Source organism: Ovis aries, chromosome 13, assembly GCF_016772045.2.
Source record: "Ovis aries strain OAR_USU_Benz2616 breed Rambouillet chromosome 13, ARS-UI_Ramb_v3.0, whole genome shotgun sequence".
Taxonomy (NCBI): domain Eukaryota; kingdom Metazoa; phylum Chordata; class Mammalia; order Artiodactyla; family Bovidae; genus Ovis; species Ovis aries.
This window is the reverse complement of record NC_056066.1, coordinates 75,300,039-75,324,858: the sequence shown is the minus strand read 5'-3', so window position 1 is coordinate 75,324,858 and position 24,820 is coordinate 75,300,039. Positions and strand designations below refer to the sequence as shown.

General features: G+C 48.8%; 1 protein-coding gene and 1 long non-coding RNA gene across 3 annotated transcripts in view; one reads left to right on the top strand and one right to left on the bottom strand.

Annotated features, from left to right (window-relative positions):
* Positions 1–431: 431 nt before the first annotated feature.
* LOC121816239 (uncharacterized) lies at positions 432–2,183 on the bottom strand. Its single transcript, XR_006055732.2, has 2 exons — positions 1,883–2,183; positions 432–714 (listed from the first exon to the last, which is right to left on the bottom strand). It is a non-coding gene; the product is annotated as an uncharacterized LOC121816239 (long non-coding RNA).
* Positions 2,184–2,296: 113 nt separating this feature from the next.
* Positions 2,297–24,820, top strand: part of SLC13A3 (solute carrier family 13 member 3) — an 86,652-nt gene continuing 64,128 nt past the window's right edge. For both annotated transcript variants that reach the window (XM_042230225.1, XM_027977271.2), the window contains exon 1: positions 2,297–2,445. In XM_042230225.1, the coding sequence (XP_042086159.1) occupies positions 2,335–2,445 (111 nt within the window). In that variant the 5' untranslated portion in view covers positions 2,297–2,334. The remainder of the gene's footprint in view (positions 2,446–24,820) is intronic.

Below are 24,820 nucleotides of genomic sequence, written 5' to 3'. Positions count from 1 at the left end.
AGGGTTCCCGGACCGGAGCGAGGCAGGTCGAGGAAGTCCGTGCCTGGACTGTGCTGGGGAGTGGGTTATATACGTTCGTCGTGGGGGGTGGTCAGGCTAGATCGCCCAAAAAAGGTACGGTTAGTGAATGGGGGTTCGGATAGGTTGCCAAGGCCAAGGCGTCACGGGCTGACAGGTCCTTCTAAGTGGCTGGGGTGGGGCGGCTTTAGCTGGTGAAGTGTGCTGTCATTGGTTCCCGGGATCTGGGAGGCTCCTTCCGTTAGGGACGTCCCCCTCCGGTGGGAGAGAGGAGGGGCGGCCTTTCATGGCCCCGGGGTCCGGCCTTACAATTTGTAGATGACATGATTGTCTATATAGAAAGTCTCAAAGATGTGACCAAAAAAAAACCACTTCTAAAACTAATAAATGAATTGAACAAGATTTAGGGTATAAACATTCAAAATTCAACTTTATTTCAATATACTATCAGTGAGCATATGGATCCTGAAAAAATTAGAATACCACTTACTTTGCTCAAAACTGCAGATGTTGTTGTTGTTTAGTCACTAAGTCATGTCTAGGCTCCTCTGTCCAAAGAATTTCCCAGGCAAGAATACTGGAGTGGGTTGCCATTTCCTCCTCCAGGGGATCTTCCTAACCCAGGGATCAAACCCAAGTCTCCTGGGTCTCTTGCATTGCAGGTGGATTCTTTCCCCCTTGAGCCGTTGGGGAAACCTGCATTGGTAAAGGGATAGACAGTTAGATCAATGGAACAGAATAGGGACCCCAGAGATAGATCCACCAAATATGCCCGATTGAGTTTTGACAAAAGTGTAAAGGGAATTCAATGGAATAAAGATAACTTTTTAAACAAATGGTGCTGCAGCAAATTGGTCAACGATAGGCAAAAATTAATCAAATAAAAACCTCAACCTAAGCCTTGTGCCTGATATAAAAATTAACTCATGGTCTTAAATATAAAACATAAAACTATAACTTATCAAACACCTAGAAAAAAATCTGAGAAAATCTTCAGGATTTAGGGCTATGCAAAGAGTTTGACACTGAAGGCATGATACAAAAAAGGGAAAATTTCATCATTTTGACTCCACCAAAATTACAAGTGTTTGCTCTGTGAAAGATCTGGTAGCAAGAATGAAAAGCCAGGCTATAGATTGGGAGAAAATTTTTGCAAACAACATATCTAACATAAGACCAGTATTTAGGCTATATAAAGCACTCTCAAAACTCAACAGCAGAAAAAACAGTCCAGTGAGAAAATGGCAAACAACAGGAAGAGATAGTTTTCCCCAAAGAAGATATACAAATGACAAATAAGCACATGAAAAGATGTTAAATATCATTAGCCATTAAGAAAATGCAAATTAAAACCACAAGATTTCTCTACACCCCCATCAGTGTGGCTAAAATAAAAAAAAAAAAAATACAAGTCCAGTGTTGGCAAGGACATGGAGAAACTGGATCACTCATCCATTGCTAACAGAAATGTAATATAGTGCTAACAGTTTGGAAATTTGGCAGTGTCTTTAAAAAAAAAAAAAAATGAAGAATGCAACTGCCGTACAACCCAGGACTGTCTTCCCCTCCACTTATCCTGAAGGAACAAAAAGACTCCTCCAGGCAACCTGTAAAGTAGGAGACACTGGTTCAATCCCTGGGTCAGGAAGATCCCCTGGAGGAGGGAATGGCTACCCACTCCAGTATTCTTGCCTGGAGAATTCTATGGACAGAGGAGCCTGACGGTCGGACTACAGTCTGTCGGGTCCCAAAGAGTCAGACTCGACAAGTGATACAAACACACAGACTCCGACCTACAGATGACTGACCCACATCGGAAGAAAAATAAGTGAAACAGTATCAACTGCAAGAACTCCCAACAGACCTCTTGTGTAGTTCCGACTGATACTATCATCACCCCCAGAGGCCAACGTCAAGCCCACGCAACTAGTACGCGGCAGAGACGGTGTACGAATCCAGTTAAGGCTAGTAAGTGATTCAGTCCTCAGATTGTCTGCTGTGGCCCTTTTCACAGGCAAGTACGGAATCGTGAAGCCTCGGGCCACATAGCTGGAAAGTCAGGCGGCTACGCGGTCTTCTGGGCTGGAGTACGCTTCCCTGGTCCTTGGGTCCAACTTTTCCTAACTTTTCCGGGCCTCTTTCGCCCAGTCCCAGGGGCGCAGGCACCACCCTTTTCCCCGGAAGGCGCGCGTAGGGCGGGGGGGCGGGTCCCCGAGCGCAGTCCCCTCCCCAGACCCTCCCCCCAGGCTATAAACCCGGAGCCGAGGCCGGCGCCGGCAGTCCCGGGCTGGCCCGCTCCGCGGGGCGATCGCACAGATGGCGGCGCTGGCGACAGTGGCCAAGAAGGTGTGGAGCGCGCGGCGGTTGCTGGTGCTGCTGTTCACACCGCTCGTGCTGCTGCCGGTGGTCTTCGCCCTCCCGCCCAAGGTAACGCCGCCTCTCCTGGGCGGCTCCCCCCATTCCGCCCGCCCTGGGCGGCCGCGCCACAGTCAGGACCCTGTCCTCCCTCGGAGACGGAATACCGCAGAGGTCCCAGTCTAGATTTCACCAGACCCCACCCCCTGCGTTCCCTCGCTTTCCCTGCCTTGCGCTGCTGTGGACACAATTCCCCCTTCCCAGCTGCTGTTGCTCCTGGGAGCCCGGGTCCCAGTAGCCCTCTGGATCTGGTCATTTCTGCAGGAATGATCCTCTCTATCGAGCTCTGACTGTGTGCTCATTTCACTTGATAATCACAAGAAACTTGATGCTTGGCAAGCTTCAAGCTTAACGAGTGGCAAGCTGTGTCACCTGGGGCTTAGCCTCTCTGAACTTCAGCTTGTTCATTTGTAAACTCAGGGGAAATGATCATACGGATCCATTGGACAGTGGTGAATATTAAAAAGAGGCAATATATGTTAATCTCTTTGAACTGAGCCTGGTACCCAGTAAGTGCCGAAGACCACACTGCACTGTCTCCATCGGAGACAGCCAAGATTTAAGAAATGCTTACTGGGAGCAAGTGTGAAGTGAAAGTCACACAGTCGTGTCCTACTCTGCAACCCCATGGACTGCAGCCCACCAGCCTCCTCTGTCCATGAAATTCTCCAGGCAAGAACACTGGAGTGGGTTGCCATGCCCTCCTCCAGGGGATCTTCCCGACCTAGAGACCAAACCCACATTTCCTGCAGTGCAGTCAGATTCTTTACCATCTGAGCACCAGGGGCAAGGGGCAGCGCTAAACTTTGCCTATGTGCAGCATCTGACTTAATCCAGGCTGAAAATGCCCCTCTGAGTGGGGAGGGTTATTTGCCTTATTTTCCAGAGGAGAAAAGTGAGGCTGGGAGAGAAGTGTCTCGCTCACAGTCACACAACAGGCAGCTGAGTGGGATCAATCCCTGGCTTATAAGAATCCAGAACCTAGGTTGTTTCTAGACTCTCAAAGAAAGTAATCCATAGAAGATCAAAGGCTGCAGATTGAGGTCAGAAGTGTCACGACAAAATTCATCACCAGTGGGAAAAGGAGATGGTATCGCAGGTTCCCCAGTGGGTCCCTCACCTGTGCCCAGCACATTCAGGGCATCAAGGTTAGCTATGAGGCCTGTTAGACAAGGCTTCTACCTCCAGGAAGTTGTTTCACTGTCCCTCAATGAGATACTGTTCAATTGCTCAGTCGTGTCTGTCTCTTTGCAACCCCGTGGACTGCAGCACACCAGGCTCCCCTTGTCCTTTACTGTCTCGCTGAGTTTGCTCAAACACATGCATTGAGTTGGTGATACCGTCCAACAATAAGGTATTTAATTGCCGTCAATGAAACATTAAATGTTCATAAAAATAAAAGTAAAGAGAGGGTATAATTTTGTGAGACCAGGGGAGCCGGGAGAAGTGTTCAGAGAGGGCTGCCTGGAGGAAGGGGTGAGGAAGTGATACTAAGAAGATGGTGTCGAAAGATCCAGGACAAATGCTTTGGTGTGGAATTATCCTAGCAATTAGACTTTCTTGACATGCGAGAGAAAAACAGTAAATGCTGGTGTAAGGATTAGGTTGCTTATTTAAAAGCTGTCCCATCCCTGGCCACTTGCTAACTTCAGGACCTTGCACCAATCTCCTTTCCTCTTTGGGTCTCCTTTTGCTTGTCTGTAAGGTGGAGGATTGCCCTGCTAGCTTCCAACACTTGCTGTGAGGGTCTGAGCGAAGACGTTGTCTCACTTTGTGAAGCATCGTTGGTGGAAGGCAGGATGGGTCTGGGGGGTCCCAGGCGGAGTTCTGAGGAAGAAGTGATGAAACACACAGGATTTCTCTCCTCTGCAGAGGGTTCTGAAAGCTCCGCTCTGCAATGAACCCAGGGGCAGGTCCAAGTGTTTATGGGGCTGGAAACTTGTACTGATTGAGGGGCTTTGTTTAAGAAAAAGCATACAGGTTTACAAGTACAGAATTTAGTACACGGCTTGGGAGTGGCTTTGAACCTTTAAAAACTTCATTAGCTTCACAGTGAACCCACTTCCATATGATCCCCAGTGTGGATAGATAACAGCGCATGTCTGATTGATGAGGTGTTTCACTGAGTGCTTCATTCTTCTGCGCTGAGATTGTCAGGTGTTGTCCTATGTAATATCCACATCAGCAGGGAGCCAACTGCTATTAGCATGGAACAGGTGAAGAAATGGAAGCTCAGCAAGGTTAGGTGACTTGTCCAAGGTCACACAACCTGTACAAAGCCAGCATGCATTGTCTGTGTCTGACCACTTCACTTTATACTCTTTCTTTAGTTCTAATTGAGTGAGAACCTCTCCTGGTTCCCTCCAGATCCCCAGTGGGGACCCTGTGTGGCTCTAGATCTCACTGTCTTTTTAACTGGCTAATAAATCAGGCCCTCCTCCCAGGAGGCAGCTCTGGCTTCTTGGGAGATCTTAGCCTCCCTGAAGTCTCTATCAGCACACTCGAAGCCCTCTCTTCCTCCATGTTATATGTATACGTTTATCACATTGTATTATTATCATATTCTTGGATGTTAATAAGTGACATGTTTCTTAATCTAGTGTAGAAGGTGAATAAAAGCATCCTTAGAGAATAGTGAGCAGAGAAATTTGTGGCGTTTGTTGGTCTATGACATACACATAAAGCAAACAGAGTGGGTTTGCTATGCACACATGGTTTCAAAGCAATTCCTGTAATCTTCACCGGTTTAACCCTGTGATAACCTCTCCAGACAAAGGCTGGCAGTATAAAACAGTGTGCTTTCTGTGCAAATGAAGCTTCAAGGCAAGCGTGCTCGGTGTCCACCCTCACCCCTAACATCAGGCTGCTGCTTCTAGGCCTCCCTCGCCTAGAAATTCTGGAACCGCCAGTGCCCGTTATAGGGTTCGTATCCCAAAAACTTTTGCAAAGTTGTTGATATCAGGGAAGAAGTTTGAGATCCTTGGCGTTGGCCATTTGCCCCTCACTGGGCCCTGCTTTTCCAGCTTGATAAGGTATCCAGCATCGCTGCTCTGATGTTCCAGAAGTCTGTATGATTGTAAGGGTTGCTTATCACGCACCTGTCCCCTGGCGACTGGTGAGGGAGGCTGCAGGGAGGCTGGGGTTAATCTGAGGGGTAGAGCCAGGGGCTGGGGGCGGGGGATGGGAACAATTCTTACATTATGTCCTCCTGGCTTGGAACACTGTCAGCAGGGGTGAAAAGGAGTGGGATGCCCTTCTGGAATGCAGTGGCTGCAATTTCCAGGGCCACGGGGATCATGGCTCTTACCCCAAAGAGTGCCAGAGACTGAGGAAGTCAGGATGCTGCCAGAGGGACTGCCTCACAGTTTTCTAAGAATGGCCATCCTGGGAGCTGGGTGTTAGAGGACTGGCCTTGGGCGGCTAGGGCAGACAGAGGAGAGTATTAAATCAAGCCTGCAAATAAGCACCAGCCCCATGTATTTGCAGAGAATCTCACCTCCTTTCCCAACTTGCTAAAAGCAAATCTTGCTGGACTGACCATCTGGCCATCAAGAGTGCTTCCAGTGGGTACTCACAGGTGGCTCTTTCTAAGGATGCTTTGAGGAGGAGGTGGCGGCATGTAGGAGCGGGGGGACTCCGGGCAGGGCCTCCTCCCAGGCGGCAGGTCTGGCTTCTCAGGAGATCTTTTGTTGTTGTTCAGTTGCTCAGTCGTGTCGACTCTGCAGCCCCATGGCCTGCAGCACGCCAGGCCTCTCTGTCCATCACCAACTCCCAGAGTTTGCTCAAACTCATGTCCGTTGAGTCGCTGATGCCATCCAACCATCTCATCCTCTGTCGTCCCCTTCTCCTCCTGCCTTCAATCTTTCCCGGCATCAGGGACTTTTCAAATGAGTCAGTTCTTTGCATCAGGCGGCCAAAGTACTGGAGTCTCAGCTTCAACATCAGTCCTTCCAATGAACACCCAGGACTGATCTCCATTAGGATGGACTGGTTGGATCTCCTTGCAATCCAAGGGACTCTCAAGAGTCTTCTCCAAAACCACAGTTCAAAAGCATCAATTTTTCGGCGCTCAACCTTCTTTCCAGTCCAACTATCACATCCATACGTGACTACTGGAAAGAACATAGCATTGACTAGACAGACCTTTGTTGGCAAAATAATCTGACTTCACTGATTTTAGCCTCCCTCAAGTCTCTATATCAGCACACTCAAAGCTCCTGTTACATGCATATACTTATCATGATATATTATTGCCATATTCTTGGGTGTTAGTGACTAACATGTTTCTTAATGTAACGTACAATGGGAATAAAAGTGTCTGGGCAGGACGCTCCAGAGTGTTGTGCAGGCTGTGCAGCGCACAGAGAGAAGGGAGGAGGCAAAATGAGACCGAATCCACCCGCACTCCACCTGCGAACCTGGCATCCCGGTGCAGGGCCAGACCCCCCTGAGGAAGAGCCCCTCTCCCCAGCTTGCATGAAGGCGTTGTCTGGCTTGCAGCAGTCTTGTTCAGGGTTGGTAGTCACACCTATGAAGTCAGAGGCCCACTGTTTTGCATCCACCTAATCCTTGAGTAGGGGGTGTTCAGGTGGATGACCAAGAAAATGGACCTTTCCTTCCCAGTTTTGAAACTTTGGATTCAGAACTGGATTCTCATTCCACATCCCTGGTCTGTGACCTTAGGCAAGTCGTTTGACTTCTCTGGGCCTCAGTCTCTTTAGTGATAACACATCCATTATATCACCTTCCCGCCCTGGTTATTCCTTGGGCCTGGTGAAATCATATGTTGTACTGGCATCATAACTTCTTACTTTTTCATTCAGCCCTCAAGGTATGTTTTAACTCTCCCATTTTGCAGATGAGGAAGCTGAGACTCAGAAGTAAGAGGATGAAAGAGCATGGGCCTTGGAGTTGGGAAGACTTGGGTTTGGGTGTTAGCTCTCAGACTGTGAGATAAGGGGCTTGGGCAGGAGACGTCCCATTTCTGAGCCTCGTTTTCCTCACTTGTGAAGTGGGGAAGACTCACGGGTCCCTGAACGGCTACTGTGAGATTTAATTCAGTTAGGATACAGAAATTGTCCCAGGCTGTGTCAAAACAGGGTGGGAGCTGATAACAGTAATAATTGCCAAGTGTTTTCCTCATCTGCCCCAGACTGGTTTACATGCCTTTCACATTTTAGTTCATTACATTTCATTTAATCTCTGAAGCCTACCTTCTAGATGAGGGGTGAAGGGAAGTAGACGTCAAGCTCCCATATTTCTATTCAGATTATAGTAAGCCCTCAAGAAAGGATAAGAACACCTCATACTTATTGATTACTTACTAGAAGCTGGCCCCCTCTCTCCCTCTGTGCCAGCCACCCTGGCCTTCTTGGTGTTCCTTAAATATCCCAAGATTGCTCTCACCCCAGGGCCTTTACCAGCTTCCCAGGTGGCACAGTGGTAAAGAACCCACCTGCCAAGGCAGGAGACCCAAGAGACTCAGGTTTGATCCCTTGGTCAGGAAGATCCCCTGGAGGAGGTCATGGCAACCCACTCCAGTATTCTTGCCTGGAAAATCCCATAGACAGAGGAGCCTGGCAGGCTACAGTCCAGAAGGTCACTAAGAGTCGGACACGACTGAGCAACTAAACACGTGCACACCTGCCTGAGGGGCCTTTGCATCTACTGTTCCTTCCGCTATGAACTGCTCTTCCCCCAGATGTGTCTGCAAGCCTTGCTCCCACACTTCATTCATCTTAGTTCAAAGATGAACCTCCTCAAAGGCCTTCCCTGGCCACCCTATCTAACATAGAAAATAAAAATCCCTTTACACTCTCTTCCCTGCCTTATTTTGCTTCATGGTCTTCGTCACTATCTGGCAATGTGTTATGTATTTAAGGAACGGGCAAGTCAGAGTAAGCAGGCTTAGAGTTGGCTGGTTCAAATGATTTCAGTGGGCTCTGGGACAGAGAGGCTGTCCCTGGTTGTCTGGTCCCTGGCCCTGGGTGATGAGGGCAGGCAGATAGTGGCCTGGAGTGAGAGAGTCCAAGAAAGGAGATGGCTGGGAGTGTGGGCCTGGGATTGTCTGGTTTACATTTAAAGAGCCGACACACAGGTGAGTTGTTTACTATCTCTAGGAATGGGAGGGGCAGACTCTCCAGTGTTAGCAAGGTCCCAAGATGCCAGAGCATCACATTCAGAAACTGGAAAACATGGTTGTTACAATCTCCCATATTCTTCTCTTCTCTCACTTGTGGTCCAGCCTTATAGGCCTTCCTTTGGTTCTTTAAACCTGCTAAACTTGTTCCTGCCTCAGGACATTTGCACTTGTTCTCGCTGCCTGGGACACCCTTGCCCCTGATCTTCCACAGGTGGATCTGTCTGGTCATTCAGGTCTTAGCTCCAAAGGCACTTCCTCCAAGAAGACCTCCTTGATTACCTCTTCTCAATAACACTTGCCCTCCTCACTGTACAAAACACTCTCTAAAACAGTGTCCTGTTTTATTTCCTTCGTGGCATTCATTCCAACCTGCAATGTTCATTATTTGTTCACCACCTGCCTCCTCCACGAGACTATGAGTGATATAAGGGCAAGGCCTGTGTCTTTCTGGTTCCCTCAGCATCCCCAGCGGCTAGAACAGAGTCTGACACATAGTAGGTACTCAGTAAACTAGCCAATGAATGAATTTGCATTTGAGCCAGGTAGCTCTGATTTCTGAACACTTGTACTTGCTAAACTCCTAGACTGCTACTAATTTGTAGAAGAGCTAAGCTTAAATCAGTGTTTCCAGCCCTTTCCTTTTTCAGCGGGGAAAACTGAGGCCCAGAGGGCACAAGGAAGGACCTTCCCACCCTTCCCAGCCAGGTGGTCCCAGAACCCTCATCTGTGCCCCCTCCATGCTCTCCTGCCAGGTTTGACCCGTTGCCCACACAGACCCCTTGGCCTTGGAACCGCTCCTCTGAGGCCTAGCCAACTTTCCACTTTCCTGGAGATCCTGCCAGGTGTGTAAACAGACCGACACAATTCCTGATGAGGGGATGGGGAGCAAGATTGTGTTTCCTGACCTGACTCAGCTGGGCAGTGCCCTCTGGACTGATGAGCAGGATTGTGAGACACCGCCCCCCCAGACCTTGAGGATGCAGAGTGAGCACCCTAGCTAGACCAGACCTGAAACAAATGACACAGGTGTGTCCCAACGGCTCCCTCCAGCTGAGATGCACCAGGGATGAGAGAGATGCACAAGGCCAAGCCATCTCTGGCAAGCCTCAATTTCCTCATCTGATAAGTGGGCATAACGACACCCACCTGCTCGGAAGGCTTGGCAGTGCCTGATGCAACATAGATATTTGGTAAAGAATTGTGGCTATTGCTATTATCTGCAAAATAGGGGTACTAGGCGCTTGACTCTATCTATTTGTTCATGAAATTCACAAGGGGAGGGGCAGCCAATGGAAAGGAGCCTGTGCTGGGGGCAAGGGGAGTCAGGAGGACTGATACACAGGACAGAACAGTGATGCCCAGCTCAATAAAGACATTGGAAAAAGGCTGGCGAGGCCAGCGTGCCCCTTCTGGTAGCCCAGTGGCTACTCTGCCCAGTTCCTTTTCCTTTCCTCTCCTGCGAAGCCCTCTCTTGGTCTGGACCAGAGAGAGGGATTTGATTTCAGCCATGTTAAGCTCTCCAGCAGGAATGTGCCAGTCCCTGGAAGGCTCAGGATGTGAATTTAAGGTTGCTGATGTCCCAGGGCACATGCCTTATTCATGCCCTCTCCTCTGTCCCCCAGGAGGCCCCTTGAGAGCCATAGCCAACACCTGTCTAGCATTTATGAAGTGTCAGGCATGGTTCAACGCACTTGAGACAGGCTAGCTCATGTATGCTCATCCCAGCTCTGTAGCACAGGTGCTATTATTGTCCACATTCACAGATGGGGAAACTGAGTCACAGAATTGTTCAGTCACTTGCCCTAGCTCCCATGGTTTGGAAGTGGCACAGCTGGGATTCTGACCTGGCATTCTAGCTCCAGAGTTTATGCTTTTAGCCGCTGTGTGACACAAGGGAGATGGACCCATTTTACAGACAAGAAGCCTGAGGCTCAGAGAGATGAAGACACTTGCCTAGCACCTCACACTCACTGAATGAGTAGTCAGGCTGCCATTCGAGCCTACGTCTGCCTGTTGAAAGCCCACATTCCTTCTTGGTTCAGTGGAGGCAAGGGGAAAGGGGCAAGGATTACAGTAAAAAGGCTTCCCAGTGGAGAGACCTGTCATCCTGACACTGGAGTGGGAGTTTGGAGGTTTTGGGGTCTTGGGAGCCCTGAAGATAGGAACTAACATGAATTGTCAAATATGATATGTAGGAGCTTGGATTTGGGTGCTTGGGTGCAAATTCTAGTTTTTTAATATGCTGTGTGACCTCAGGCCAGTTGCATAACTTCTCTGTGCTCAAGTTCCTCATCCATAAATGGGTACGATAACAGGTGATGATAGTTGTAAAGGGCTCAACAAATGCTGGCTGGCTTCATGGCTAAACCACCTCCTGTGTCCTGGGCTCTGGGGAGTCCTTTAAAGCAGGGTTCTGAAGCATTTTGTTCTCCAGGAGACATTCGGCAAGGCCTGAAAACATTTTTGATTGTCACAGCTCGATGGAGATGCTACCGGCATCTAGGGATGCTGCTAATCGCCCTACAGTGCACAGGATTGCCCCCACAACGAAGAGCTCTCAGGCCCCAAACGTCAATGGTGCCAAGGCTGGAAGCCCCTGCCCAGTGCATCTGCTTGGCATCCTCTCCCAGCAGGCCCATGAGGCGGGTGTGATCAGGTCCCATTTTCTGTCAGGAACACTGAGGGCCAAAGAGGGGAAGGGCTTGCCTGTGGACTCACAGCCTGACTGCAGAAAGCCTCCCAGGGTGGAGCCCCCTTGGAGATGGAGGGCCTTCCAGGCAAGAAGGGCCTTCCAGGGCCTGTGAACCCTGCTCCAGGCTCTGCTGCGTGCAGCTGATGGTCCCCTTTGCCCTCCTGGCTCTCAGCGGGCGGGACCAGCCTCCTTTCCCGTGATCGGGAGAAATAACAAGAGCGGCCCTTGTTCGCTGCCACCCACAGCCCCGATTGTCCCCTTGGCTCCACATGACAGTCCACCTTTCTCGCATGACGAGCCGCTTTGCTGGCTGGCCCCCGGCAGCCTGGAGTGCGGGAAAAGGGAGGAAACAGCTCCCTGCTCCTTTAAGCCATTTTCTGCCCCATCTGGAGCCCCCTTGGATTCCTCTCAAAAGGGCTGGGACTCAGCAAAACTTCTCCTGGTGCCTGAGCCTAGCGTTTGACAGCATGGAGTCCGAGAAACAGAAGTGTGAGCAGTTTCCTGAGACACGAGTCTTGGAAATGGGCTCTGCTGTGTTGACATCTGAGACCAGAACGTGGGATGTCCAGGCCTGGGGGAGCCAGCAGAGGCCTAATGCATGGCCCTGCCTGCAGCCCAGCTCTCACTTCTTGGGGAAACTGAGGCAGTCCTGAGAGGCCCTTCCTACCCCCACTAAACTACCCATCAATCCGGGATACCTGGCTTAGTTTCCTGCTCCTGATCTGGTTTTTCTATGGGATCTGGACCTCCTTCAGACCTTGACTTTCCTCCCCTGAACAAACGGTCTGCCCAGAGTCACTGGGCTGATTTGTCCAGAATCACTCTGAAGGGGAGGGGGCAACATCATAAGAGTATGAACTGTAGCACCAGATCTCCCGGACTCCACGCTGGCTCCCCCACTTCCTGTGTGACCTTGGGTAAGTTACTTAGCCTCTCTGTGCCTCAGTTTCCTCCTCTGTGTGAGGACACCAATAGGATCTACCTCAGAGGGGGGTTGTGAAGATTGGTTTTGATACCTGAAATACTCTGGGCTGCTCCTGCTCATAAGAGGCACTAGTTAAAGAACTGTTGTTGTCATTGTTATTCAGTCGCCAAGTCGTGTCCAGTTCTTTTCTGACCCCGTGGACTGCAGCATGCCAGGTTTCCCCCCTCACCACCTCCCGGAGTTTGCCCAAGTTCATGTCCATTGCATGGGTGATGCCATCCAACCATCTCGTCCTCTGTCATCCCCTTCTCCTCCTGCCTTCAATCTTTCCCAGCATCAGGGTCTTTTCCAATGAGTTGGCTGTTTGCATCAGGTATAACAGTAATAGTAGTAGTATTGTTATTTATATTACAAATGAGCCTGTGGATCTAGGGGTCTGGAAGTACTTTATAGGGGATGAGACTTGCTTCTGCATCCTCTTGGCTTCTTCCCTTTACTCTCTGTGTAGGTTGTTGGGTTCTCTGAGCCTCCAATTCCTCCACTATAAAATGGGGGAAAGCCGATCTCCTAGGAGCTTCTGGAATTTTAAATGAGATAGTGCTTATTCAGAAAAAAAAAAAATCCCAGTGAAGGTTCCCTTGCCATTCTTACTCCAACTCTGAAGCCTAGGGCCCCAGAGGCCTAAGAAGTGAAGGATTATGGGCAGCGGAGAGTCATTGTCAAGAGGGGCTTGTGAACGTCATAGCTCAGGCCTCAGCAGCAGGGGTCAGCTTTCCCATCATCCCCTGCATTGACTCCCAGGAGGCCTGGGGCAGAGCGAGCTGGACCAGAGAGGAGGTGGGACAATGGTAAATGGTAGAGACTTAAAATGTCGGGGGCAGGAAGACCTCAGTGCCTGAGAGAAGTTAGGCTAAGTGGTGGGCCCATAGCTGATCCAGGATGGATCCCTGCCAAGAACTTGCTCGTGGGGTGGGGGGTGGGCGGAGCAAGGCACTTCCCCTGCCATCCTTGGTCTCCCCATCTGTCTTGTGCATCCACTCGCCTCACGGGGCCATGCTGAGGACCAGGGAAACTAAGCACTTTGTAAAGAGTGAAATAAGTACCTGCAAATGGTAAGGTACAAATAAGGGTCCTTCCTGTCTGGTTAACCAGTATATCCCCAGCGCTTGGCAAACAAGGTGCTTAATAAATATGTGTAGAATGAATATGGAATCAGTGCAAATATTTCTTTAGTGTTTCTTGTGTGCCAGGCGCTGTCCACGAGTGATCCTTACATTTAAAAGTATTAATTGAGCACCTACTGTATACCAGCTACTAGTCTAGGAGAACACGGCAATGAACCAAATAGTCACAAATCCGTTTACTTGTGGAGCTGACATTCTAGAGGGGTAGACATTTTTTTAAAAAAGCAAACACATAAATAGATAAGATCTATGTGTCTGTGTGTGTGTGTTAGTCACTCGGTCTTATCTGACCCTTTGCAACCCCATGGAGTTCAAAGAGCCCGCCAGGCTCCTCTGTCCATGGGATTCTCCAAGCAAGAATCCTGGAATGGGTTGCCATTCCCTTCTCCAAGGTAAGATCTATAGTATGTCAAATGATGATCAGTACTATGGAGAATAAAATCACAGAAGGCAGGGAGCCAGGAATGGGGTAAGTGCAATTTTAGAGTCAGAAAGATTCAGAAAAGGGAACATTTGAACAAGTACCTGAAGGAGAAGACACTGGAGCAAAGAGTTGAAGGAGGTGAAGGAACACGCCCTGAGTGCACATAAAGGAAGAGCATTCCAGATGAGGAGATAGTAAGTGCAAAGATCCTGAGGTGAGGGCATGGGGGATGTTCAGAAATAGCAAATGGTCTTCCTGGGTCCTCATGGCAGCCCTTCCAGGAATCTGACCACTGACCCCTTGATCACAGAGAAACTCGGGTGAAGGGCGTAGGTGGCATTTAAAGGCAGATCCCACCATAATGCCTTCAGGCTGGGTTTCATTTCAGCCCAAGAGAGGCCTCCTGTTAGTACAGGCCTCCGAAGGTGTGGGACAGCTGCCAGGAGCAGGGGGAGGTGGAGAAGCCCTGAGGGGGCCTTTGACACACCCACCACCTGTGTTGGGGACTGAAGGGCCCTTGGGACACATGGGGAGACTGAGGCCCACAGAGAGGAAGGCGCTGCCTGAGGTCACACAGTCACTTGGCCTCTTTTTGGGAAGAACTTGTTCCAACAGTTCTCAGTCGTCTGGCTGAGTCAGGCCGCTGGGGGAGTTCTTTGGAGGGCTCCTCCCTATAAAATGGGGAAAAACTGATCTCCTAGGAGTTGCTGGGATTTTAAATGAGATAGTGCTTATTCAAAGAAAAATCCCGGTGAAAGTTCCCTTGCCATTCTCCTTCTAACACCGAAGCCCATAGCCCCTGAGCCCTAAGAAGTGAGGGACCACAGGCAGCAGAGGGTCACTGGGCAGCTGCTACTCCGCCCCCACCCGCCTGCCTGGCTCATGAATGATTAGTGAGGCTTGGAGGGGGCAGTGGGGTGTGAGCTGCCCCTTGAACACTTCTCATGAATGGTTCGAAGGACCTGAACTCGTGACGTCTGCTAATAAGTCCAGGGGCTAACACAGTCCGTTCAAGTGGAGGAGTAGAAGGATGGGGTGGCTAGCCTTGGAGGTCTTCTGGGGCAAGTCTCTCCCTCCCATTTCTCCTGTTTCCCCCGTTGAGTCTTAGGCCCAAATGGACACAGGGAGCTTCTAACTGCTGTCTCGGATTGTCTGGGGGCTGAGGAGAAGTTAGGAGGGAGCCTTAGCTGGAAATCTGGGCTGTCTTACATATTTCCTGCTGAGTCACCCTGAGCCAGTTTCAGGCTTCACCCTCCAGGCCTCAGTCTCCTCCAGAAGGTAGATAACTCTGAGATCAGCCAGGCTTATCCTCAGGACTGAACAAACCCAGAAAGGATGTGAAAAGACCTCTGAAGTGCTTTTCTGTTGAATATCTGTCCTTCCGTTTTCCTTCATAAAACCTACCCAAATGTGGGAGGAGCAACATTCACGTTAAGTTTCAAGGGCTTAACCCAGCACCTTCACACAGTGAGTCAGTAAACGCTGACTGTTACCATCATTACAGTAATTCTCTTCCCTGAGCCCAGGGCCCTGGGCTCAGACCACCACGCTGAAATCACGCTCCGCCCCTTGCTAGAGACATACACGTGGGTGAAGAAGTGGCCGAACCTCCCTGAGCCTCCGACTTCTGCTTTCTAAGCAGGGCCGTGAGCCGAGCAGGGGAGCTCAGCGTGTCCAGGGCAAGGCTCAGCCCGGGTCACAGTGAGCCCTCAGTGAGCGATAGCTTCATTACTATCACCTGCCACTCACAATGGAGGCAGTGTGAACTTGGGCCAGTTGCTCAAGCTCACTGTGCCACACGTAACCCGGGGACAGCGGTCATTACTGCCTCGTGGGGCTGTGGATAGGTTGAATGAGAGAGTCCACGGGCACCATGCCTGGCACGTCTTAAGTGCCCAGTGCGGGCAGCCATCTCAAATAAAAGTGCTGGTGCTCTGAGGTCACAGCGGCAGCTGCTCAGGAGATCGCAGGGAGAGATGCAGCCAGCCTGGCAGGGCTTCCAAACATGCCACGTCCACCCGCGTTCCCTTTGACTTCCTGCCCAGCTCTGTCAGGATGGCGAACAAGCACCCTGATTTATGGATGGGGATGCGGAGGCTCAGAAAGGCCACTGATCAGCCCAAAGGTCAAAGCTTGGAGGTGGTGAACCAGTATTTGCACCTGGGAGTCTGGGACCCCTTTGGGCCTCGTCACCCTGAGCCCCAGCTGCCTTACGTAATTCCCTCTTTTCAGGTGGAGGCTCATGCCTCTTGGCCTCAGCAGAGAGAGTTTCTCTTGTCTTGTCTCTTGTCTTGCTGGGTCCTTTGCCTGGGTCTGCTGTGTGTGCTCCAAACTCCCTTCCTTTTGGGGTCAATATCTACCCAGCATCCATTGCCTTCATCCGCACATGAAGTGCAGACTGGAAGTGCCTTGGGGATCATTGGGATGAAACCACTAGTATAGAAAGCAAGAAATGGGTAGAAGTAACAGATTCCGTCAGTAGGAGGTAACGTTTTATAACTTAATCTGCCACGCACTGCTCCCAGCACTCAACCTACATTCCCTGCATTTAATCCTTGTAACAGTAACTCTGTGAGGTTGAAATTCTTATTATCATTATCATCATCCCCATTTTACAGATGAGGAAACTGAGGCACAACAAGTCACTTGTTCTAGGAAGCAGTAGAGGCAGGATTCAAACCCAGGCCCTCTACTGCTAGATGCCAAGCTCGCAGCTCAAGTGCCTCTGCTTCTTGACGTTGGGCTCTGATTTCAGCACCCCCATCTCCTAACTAATTCCCTGTCCACTGTTCTTTCTGTTGATCCCGATGGCTCCTGCTTCTCAGGGGCTGGTCATTTTCTAGGTGCACTGTGATGCTATAGTTCCTATGTTATCTATGAGCAAGCTGAGGTCCGAACCTGCCCAAGGTCCCTCACACCAGCCGTGGGTGCCTGAGCCAATGTTTCCAGCCCCGAGTGGCCTCAGGTTTTGAGCACCATTCTAGAGTTGAGGGCTTCGCACAGCCCTGGCCCTGGACATTCCTGTGGAATGGGCCTCTAGTAGGCAGCAGGAGGGCACCACTGTGAGCACCTGGTCCTGATCCTGCTTCCCAAAGGGCCTGGCATGGCGCCTCGCTCACAGCCCAGTGCCTTGACAAAAACGCAACCCAGCAGGAAGCTGGATGTGGGGCAGGGGAGGGGGTGGTGGGGTGGACGCGGTTTCCGAACAGCTCCCGCCCCGGGACTCAGAGAACCCAGTGCTCTTTCTTTCTTTTCCTGGGTGAGGGGGGCAGGCTTGGGGGCAATGGGGGACAAGTTGCCTTGTGTCTGTCTGGAAATCATTCCCCCAGCTCAAAAATTAACTGCCTGACCTGGCACTTTCTTCCTTCTCGTTGTCACCTCTGCGTGTTTCGCCTGCAGACTTTAATCCCCGTACTTACAGACCAGCTGAGCCTGAGAAGCTGGGATTTCTTCAGTGGGCGGATTACAAGCCTTTCTGTCGGAAATGTCTGGGTCAGGCTGTCATGAATTGGGCTGGTGAGGGACTATGAGGACCCGGGCCCAACTGTTGCTCCCAGCCGGGGCCAGGACTAGGGACAGCCAGGTGAAGCACCCCGGGAAAAAAGTTTCAGGAGGGACTCACTGTCAGGGTCATGTACCCGCCTCACCGTCATTCCAGCCCAGCTCCCAACTTCTGCTGCCTGATTGACCTCAGAGTGCAATGATCTTTCCACGAAACGGGGTAAAACAAATCCTTACATCTGCCTCGCTGTGTGACCTCAGGCGAGACACTGTCCTTCTCTGGGCAGTCATTGTACTAAGGGTTAAATTAGACCAGAGTTTCTCAGCCTCAGCAATGGTGACTTTGCTCCTATTGGAAACAAGTCATTTTCTGCTGTGGGGGGCTGTCCTTGGCACTGCAGGATGTTTAACAGCCTCTGCCCACTAGATGCCACTGGCATCATCCCCTCCAATCACCCAAAAATGTTCCCTTTGTCCCCTGGAGGTCAGAGTCATCTCCTATTGAGAACCGCTAGATTAAGTAATCTCAAGTTAATTCTAGCTCGGACATTTTAGGATTTATTTAAAGATTTAAAAATAGTTTATTTGAAACTCAGCTTTAAGAAATTTGGGCTTCCCTTGTGGCTCAGCTGGTAAAAGAATCTGCCTGCAATGTGGGAGATCTGGGTTTGATCCCTGCATTGGGAAGATCCCCTGGAGAAGGGAATGGCTAACCACTCCAGTATTCTGGCCTGGAGAATTCCATGGACTGTATAGTCCATGGGGTTGCAAAGAGTCAGACACAGCTGAGCAATTTTTCACTTTCACTTTAAGAAATTAAACTTGTATTATTATTTTTTAAATAACTTTATTTATTTTTGGCTCTGCTGGGTGTTCCTCGCTGTGTGGGCTTTTATCTAGTTGTAGCAAGTGGGGGCCACTCTCGAGCTGCAGTGCATGGGCTTCTCATTGTGGTGGCTTCTCTTTTTATGGAACGGGGGCTCCAGGACACCCAGGCTTATGTAGTTGCGGCACGTGGGCTCCGTAGCTGCGGCTCCCAGGCTCTAGAGCACAGGCTCAATAGTTGTGGTGCACAGGCTTCTTTGCTCCACGGCATGTGGGATCTTCCAGATCAGGGATCGAACCTGTGTCTCCTGTATTGGTAGATGGATTCTTTACCTGAGCCACCAGGAAAACCCCTACACTTGTATTGTTATTGCAGTGTAACAATAGCTCAAATTTACTGAGCATTCCCATGTCAGTGGTCATTTCATATGAAATAAATCACTCTCCAAGGTAGAGACCATTATTATGTGCCTATAGCACAAAAGGAAACTGATGGTGAGGGCAGTTAAATAACTAGATCACATAGCTAGAGTGTGGAAGGATTGCATTTAGTGTTCCGGCTTGTCTGATTCCAAAGCCAATACTATTTCTGTGCGTGCATGCTAAGTCACTTCAGTCATGTCCGACTCTTTGTGACCCCAGGCTCCCCTGCCTATGGGATTCTCCAAGCAAGAATCCCAGAGTGGGTTGCCATGCCCTCCTCCAGGGGATCTTCCCAACCCAGGGATGGAACCTGTGTCTCCTACGTCTCCTGCATTGGCAGGCAGGTTCTTTACCACTAGTATTACCTGAGAAGCCCAGTACTGTTTCTACTATGCATGTTTATTATAGGAAGATTAGAAAAGACAGATCAGCAAAAGGAGATATAGTACTTTCTGAGGACAAAATTACTACGATGGTGGAGTCCAGACTTTTCTATTCCATTCACCTTTCTGAAGCAGTCTGGAAAAAGTAACAAAAAGCAACAAAGGAGAAGAAATTGCCATATCTGATAAAAGAAGGGCAGACCACAATCCCACTCTGTTTGTGAAGGTGACAAGGATTGTGGGATTTGGACCAAAGTGCAGAAGGGAACCAAGAGTGGCATGTGCTTCTGCAGCTCCTGAACAGGAGGTAGAAGTCCTCAGGAGGATTTTTCAACTCTATGAACCCTTCCTAATCCTGGCAAAGCCTGAAGCATGCACAGGGGAAGGGAGAGTCACTGAGATGTATGTGACAGTTCAGAGCTCAGATGAACCGGATGAAGAGACTTGAAGACCCTTGGCAAGAAGTAGGGTGTTAAAGCGGCAGGTGAGAGAAAGGATAGATAGCAATCCGCCGTTTGGTTCTAAGGGTTCTCATTTTCTCTCTCAGTGAGTCAGAGACTTACTCAAGGAGACACTGAAGAACTGTGATATTCTTAGGTCTTTATACTTAATCTCCACTCCAAGTCTATTGCTTAGAGTAGAGATATTAATATATTTCAGGGCAGCACTGGTGACAAAGGATCTAAGATAATCCACAGGGTTACCTGCCCGCCCCAGCTTCCTTCCAGCTCCTGTCCACACACTTTCCTTTAACAAATATCTGTGATAAGCAGCCAGCATGGGACCTACAAAAAGGTTGTGTGAGAAATAAGAGGAAATAGAACATCAAATGAAAAATAAAGAAAAATACTGGAAGAGTTGTGTTATGAAGTCAGAGAAACTACTGAACTGACATTTCTCTGTAAAATACACACAAAAAAAATAAAGAAATGATGACCTTCCTAAAATAAATCTCAAGATAAGAAATAAAAGGTTCAAAGAAGAGAATAAAAAGTAGATGGAGTTGAGAAAAGCAGTGTCAGAAGAGAAATGAAAGTGGGTGACAGAGAAAAGTGAAGCCACACTGTTATACAAGCTTTACTGGAAACAGCAAAATGTAAACTATTAAAAACAAAATCAAGAACTTGTTACACAGGCTAAAGAAGATGGAACAAAATTAAGTAAGAAAGAGTAAGAAAGGACGAAAGAAAAGTGGTCAATATGGAAGACAAAGGAAATCCAACTTCTGCATAATTGGTGTTGCTGAAGAAGAAAAAGAAATCAAATAAAGCAGAAAACAATATTGGAATCTTTAATAGTAGAAATTAGTTTACCTCTAATTCTAGAGGATTAATTAATTAAATGACTCTGAAGTCAAATTAATTTAAAACATATGCAAATTTTCTGTCTCCAAGTTAAAAAAAAATGTATAGAGACTCATCAACTCTGAGCTATGCCATGGCAACATGAATGAATTGAGGATTAAACCAAATAATGTTATGGATATTCAGGCAAAAAATTTGATGAGTTGTAAGGGGGAAGAAATCAGGCTGGCCTCAAATTTCTGCACAATGAAGTATTTCCTAATTCTCAGAAAAGAGGATGCAACGTCAGCATTTTGTAGATACATTACATATGTATTCAGGGAATGTCTATTTTAAAAAAATGTACATATATAGTTGAAATTTGGAAAAATGAAGAAATTCATTTGTAATCTCACTCCTGCTCTACCTGTTAAGTACGCATTTCAGAATGCGTTTACGTGCATTCTTTCTCATGGGATCCTCTAGGATGTAGGTATTGCACCGTTATTATTATTCCCAGTTTGCAGATGGATGAACTCAGTGACGTGACACAAGAATCCAGGGGCAAAAGCACTACACCTAGGTTTCCTGGCCCTCGGACCTGAACCTCTAGAATGACTCTGTCCAGGAGAACTTCTGCAGTGATGGGAATGTTCTAGATCTGCTCTGTCCAGAATGGTAGACACTCGTCTTATGTAACTGTGGAGCACTTGGCATGTGGCTTGTGTGACTGAGAACCTGGAATTCTAAATTTCACTTAATTTTAATGAATTCAAACTTACACAGCCACCAGTGGCCCAGAGCGGGTATATTTGGACAGTTCTAGAGATTTCCTTGGCATTCTTTTCCCTTCTGAAAAAGAAATCTGACCACTTTCCATTTCATCCATCCCCCAACCACATCCGCATCAAGTCCTTCCAGATGCTGGCCTCTGGGGTCAATCAGCTTTCATAGTTAGGACCAGCCTTCTGGCTTCTCACCCTAGTCTTCTCGGACTGCAGTCTCCTTCGGGTAATCCCCCCTGAGAGTTTTAGCTGAGTCACGGCAGCTTCTGCTGGCAGAGGGCGCAGGCTGGGGCTGTGAGCAATGTTTCACCTTGAGCTACACCTCCGTCTACCCCGTGCCATCTCAGCAAATTCCCCTTCCTGAAGCAGAACATCCAGACTGAACAGGGTGCCCGAGGGGCATACTGATGACTCTTGAGATGACCCAGAAAGTGAGCTTGCAAGAGCAGACACCTCCCCCGACCTCTGGACTCCAGAGGTTAAAATTCAAAGGAACAGAGCCTTGGGCTCATGTGACACTAGCTGTTACCCAAACCTGCCCTTGAGGGAATCGAAGGAAGATTCCATTTGGCAGACACGCAGACTGACTCTCCCTGTGGCTAGGTGGCTGGTCTGAGTTCACTGAACAGGGGGCCCAGAGGTAGAGGTGGCTCAGATGTGCTGTGTGCCGGAGTAAAACCAACCCCACTGGACCCCGCTCCCTGATCCACTATTTGGACCAGGAACCGTGAGATCTGCTCTTGTGCTCCGTGTGGCTTCTCCTGTGACCTCAGTCTCTGTCCCTGTAAAATGAGGCTTTTTAAACAGAACAGGGACTTCTCACAGAGCATCCTGTGATTCCTAGTAATCCATCAACAACTTGACATTAGATCAGGATTGTGTGCATGTGAGCTCTTTTCTGGGACTTTCCACCCATTAAGACCATTTAGACGAGACGTCATACATTGGTGACCATGGGTCTGATGCCTTTTACAGACATGGGTTATTTGGGGGGTTATTTTGGCCCGTACTTTCATTTTAATGAGCAAATAATTTGAAACTATGAAATGTCACATAAAAGCACAATTTAAAGCCTCTCTTGAAAAACCAGAGCTGGCATCCTGGGCCCCATGGCAACAGTCAGGAGCTGAGCGGCAGTTGCTGTTTTCAAGGGGCCTATACGCCCCACTTCACCAGAGTCCCCACTTCTCCCTGTTGTACCCATGACACGAAAGCCCAGTGCCAGCTGTAATTTATCAGCAAACTTGGTGATTTTTCTCCTGTGTTGAAAGATCGGTTGCCTGTACCCACAGCACTGTCAGAAGTGCAAATCAGACTCCAGAAAATTAAGTGATTTTTCTTAGGCTAGCCCACTTCACTCATCAAATCATTCCTTGCACTTGAGTTTGTGATGCCTGATTTAGAGCATTTAGTCATTCATTTGGGCTTCCCCAGTGGCTCAGTGGGTAAAAAATCTGCCTGCAGCACAGGAGACCAGGAGACATGGGTTCGATCCCTGGGTCGGGAAGATCCCCTGAAGGAGGAAATGGCAATCACTCCAGTATCCTTGCCTGGGAAATCCCATGGACAGAGCAGCCTGGCAGGCTACAGTCCAAAGAGTCGGACGCAACTGATTGACTAAACACACACACACACACACACACACACACACACACACAATCATTCATTTAACAAATGTCCACTGAGGCCCTGAAGAGAGAGGTGAGCAAACACAGACAAGAACGCTGTTTGCGTGGAGTTTGAGGTCTGGTGGGAAGAGAGCTAAAGATAAGTGAATGAATAAATTCTCCAGTCATTGGAAAGTGCTTGACAAGAATGAGGCTGGGTTGTGGGATCAGATCGTGGACAGTAGTGTGGTCCATGAAGAGGTGACCTTTGAGATGAGGCTGAACAAGGAGGAGTGAGGTAGGCAGATATCAAGGCTGAAGGCCGGGCAGAGGAGGCAGCAGGTGCAAAGCCCTGGAGGTGGGAACCGGCTTGGCTGGCTGAATCGCTGAGAGCCCACAGCTTAGCGTCTACAGACCAGCTCTCTGGTCCTATCTCCAGGCCTCCTGGCAGACTTTAGCTCTCTGGAACTCAGCTCTGGCCTAGAGGACTGCAGGGGTGGAGGGGTGGGGGTGAGGGGCAGCAGTACTTATTAATTCCTCACCAGATGCCTGGCACTCAGCTGGCAGTTCTGAATCCAGTTTGCCCACAGGAAGCTCAGCCCAGGCAGGGGAGCTACTTGGGGTCACCTCGGCCCTGCTCCAATTCCTAACCAGCGAGGCAATAAAACACTGTTGACCCACTTACTGCCCAAGCCCCGTGAGGGCCAACGATCGACTTCCCGGTTCCTGCCATTTCCCTTGGGTTACCCCCTCTGGCTGACACGTGCTGGATCTGGAGTCATTTCTCCACAAAAGATGGATGTTGACCTCCTAGCAAGAGCACCCAGAGAGGGAAGAGAAAGTGGGACAGAGCTAGAGAAACAGAGGGAGGGAGAAAAGAGGGGAAAGGGAGAGAGAGAATCCAGGCCTGGGACTCAAAAGCCTTTGAAAGGCCACCCAGGCATCCCAGAATTTACCAACACCCCCTCCCATCATATAATGTGCAGAATTTATTGCACTAAAGGACTGGGAAGATGTCACTCCTGAAGCAGAAGTGCTCAAATATTTACAGCAGGTCTATTTACAATAATCCCAAATTAGAAACACTCCAGTTTCCATAAGCAAGAAGATCTCAGAGAAAGAGTGGTATATTTACAGAACTGAATACTATGCAGCTATGAAAAAGAGCAAACTGCAAACACACGCAGCCTCATGGATGAACCACAGGCACTACACTGAGCATTTAAGTAAATTCCCAGAAGAGGAGGAAAAAAGGTATAGTGATGGAAATCATAGCCATGTTTTGAAGGGGTCCTGAGGACTGACCTGAAAGGGGCTGAGGGGCACTCTCTGGGGGGATGGAAATGTTCTGTGTCTCTTTTTTTTGAGCTATAGTTGATTTACAGTGTTTTGCAAGTTTCTGGTGTACATTGAAGTGATTCAATTGTATATATATATATATTCTTTTTCAGGTTCATTCCCATTATAATTTATTATAAAATACTGACTATAGTTCCCTGTGCTGTATAGCAGGCCCTCTGTTTTCATATATGGTAGTTTGTGGTCCATGTCTGTGAGTCTGTTTCTGTTTCATAAGTTCATTTGTATCATATTTTTAGATTCTGCATATAAGTTATATCATATGATATTTGCCTTTCTGACTTATTTCACTTAGTATGCTCATGTCTAGGTCCATACATATTGCTGCTGAGTCGTATTCCATTGTACATATTTTCCACATTTCTTTACTGGAAATGTTCTGTGTCTTGATTGGGATGGTGATTGCGTGGGTTCATATATTTGTTGAAACACAGACTGTACACTTACAATAGATACATTTTATTGTGTGTTAACTGTAGCTCATAAAGCTAATATTTTAAAAGTCATGTTTGTTTTTCTCGCCAGTTGTTGCTCTAAAAATGTATAGGGGACGTTCTTCCCCTATAACCCACGTGGTCCTGAAGACCATGACTTTCCCCATCACTCTTGAGAAGTATTAATAATTAAAATCCTCCAGCTACTTGAATGCACATGCATGATCTCTGCATAGAAGGTAGAATGGTCAGTTTTCACCATGCCCTTCTCCAGGAGATCTTTCCAACCCAGGGATCGAACCTGCGTCTCTTATGCCTGCTACATTGGCAGGCAGGTTCTTTACCGCTAGTGCCACCTGGGAGCCTTTGTAATGCTGGTCAGGTTACTTAACCACCCTGTGCTTCAGTTTCCTTATCTGT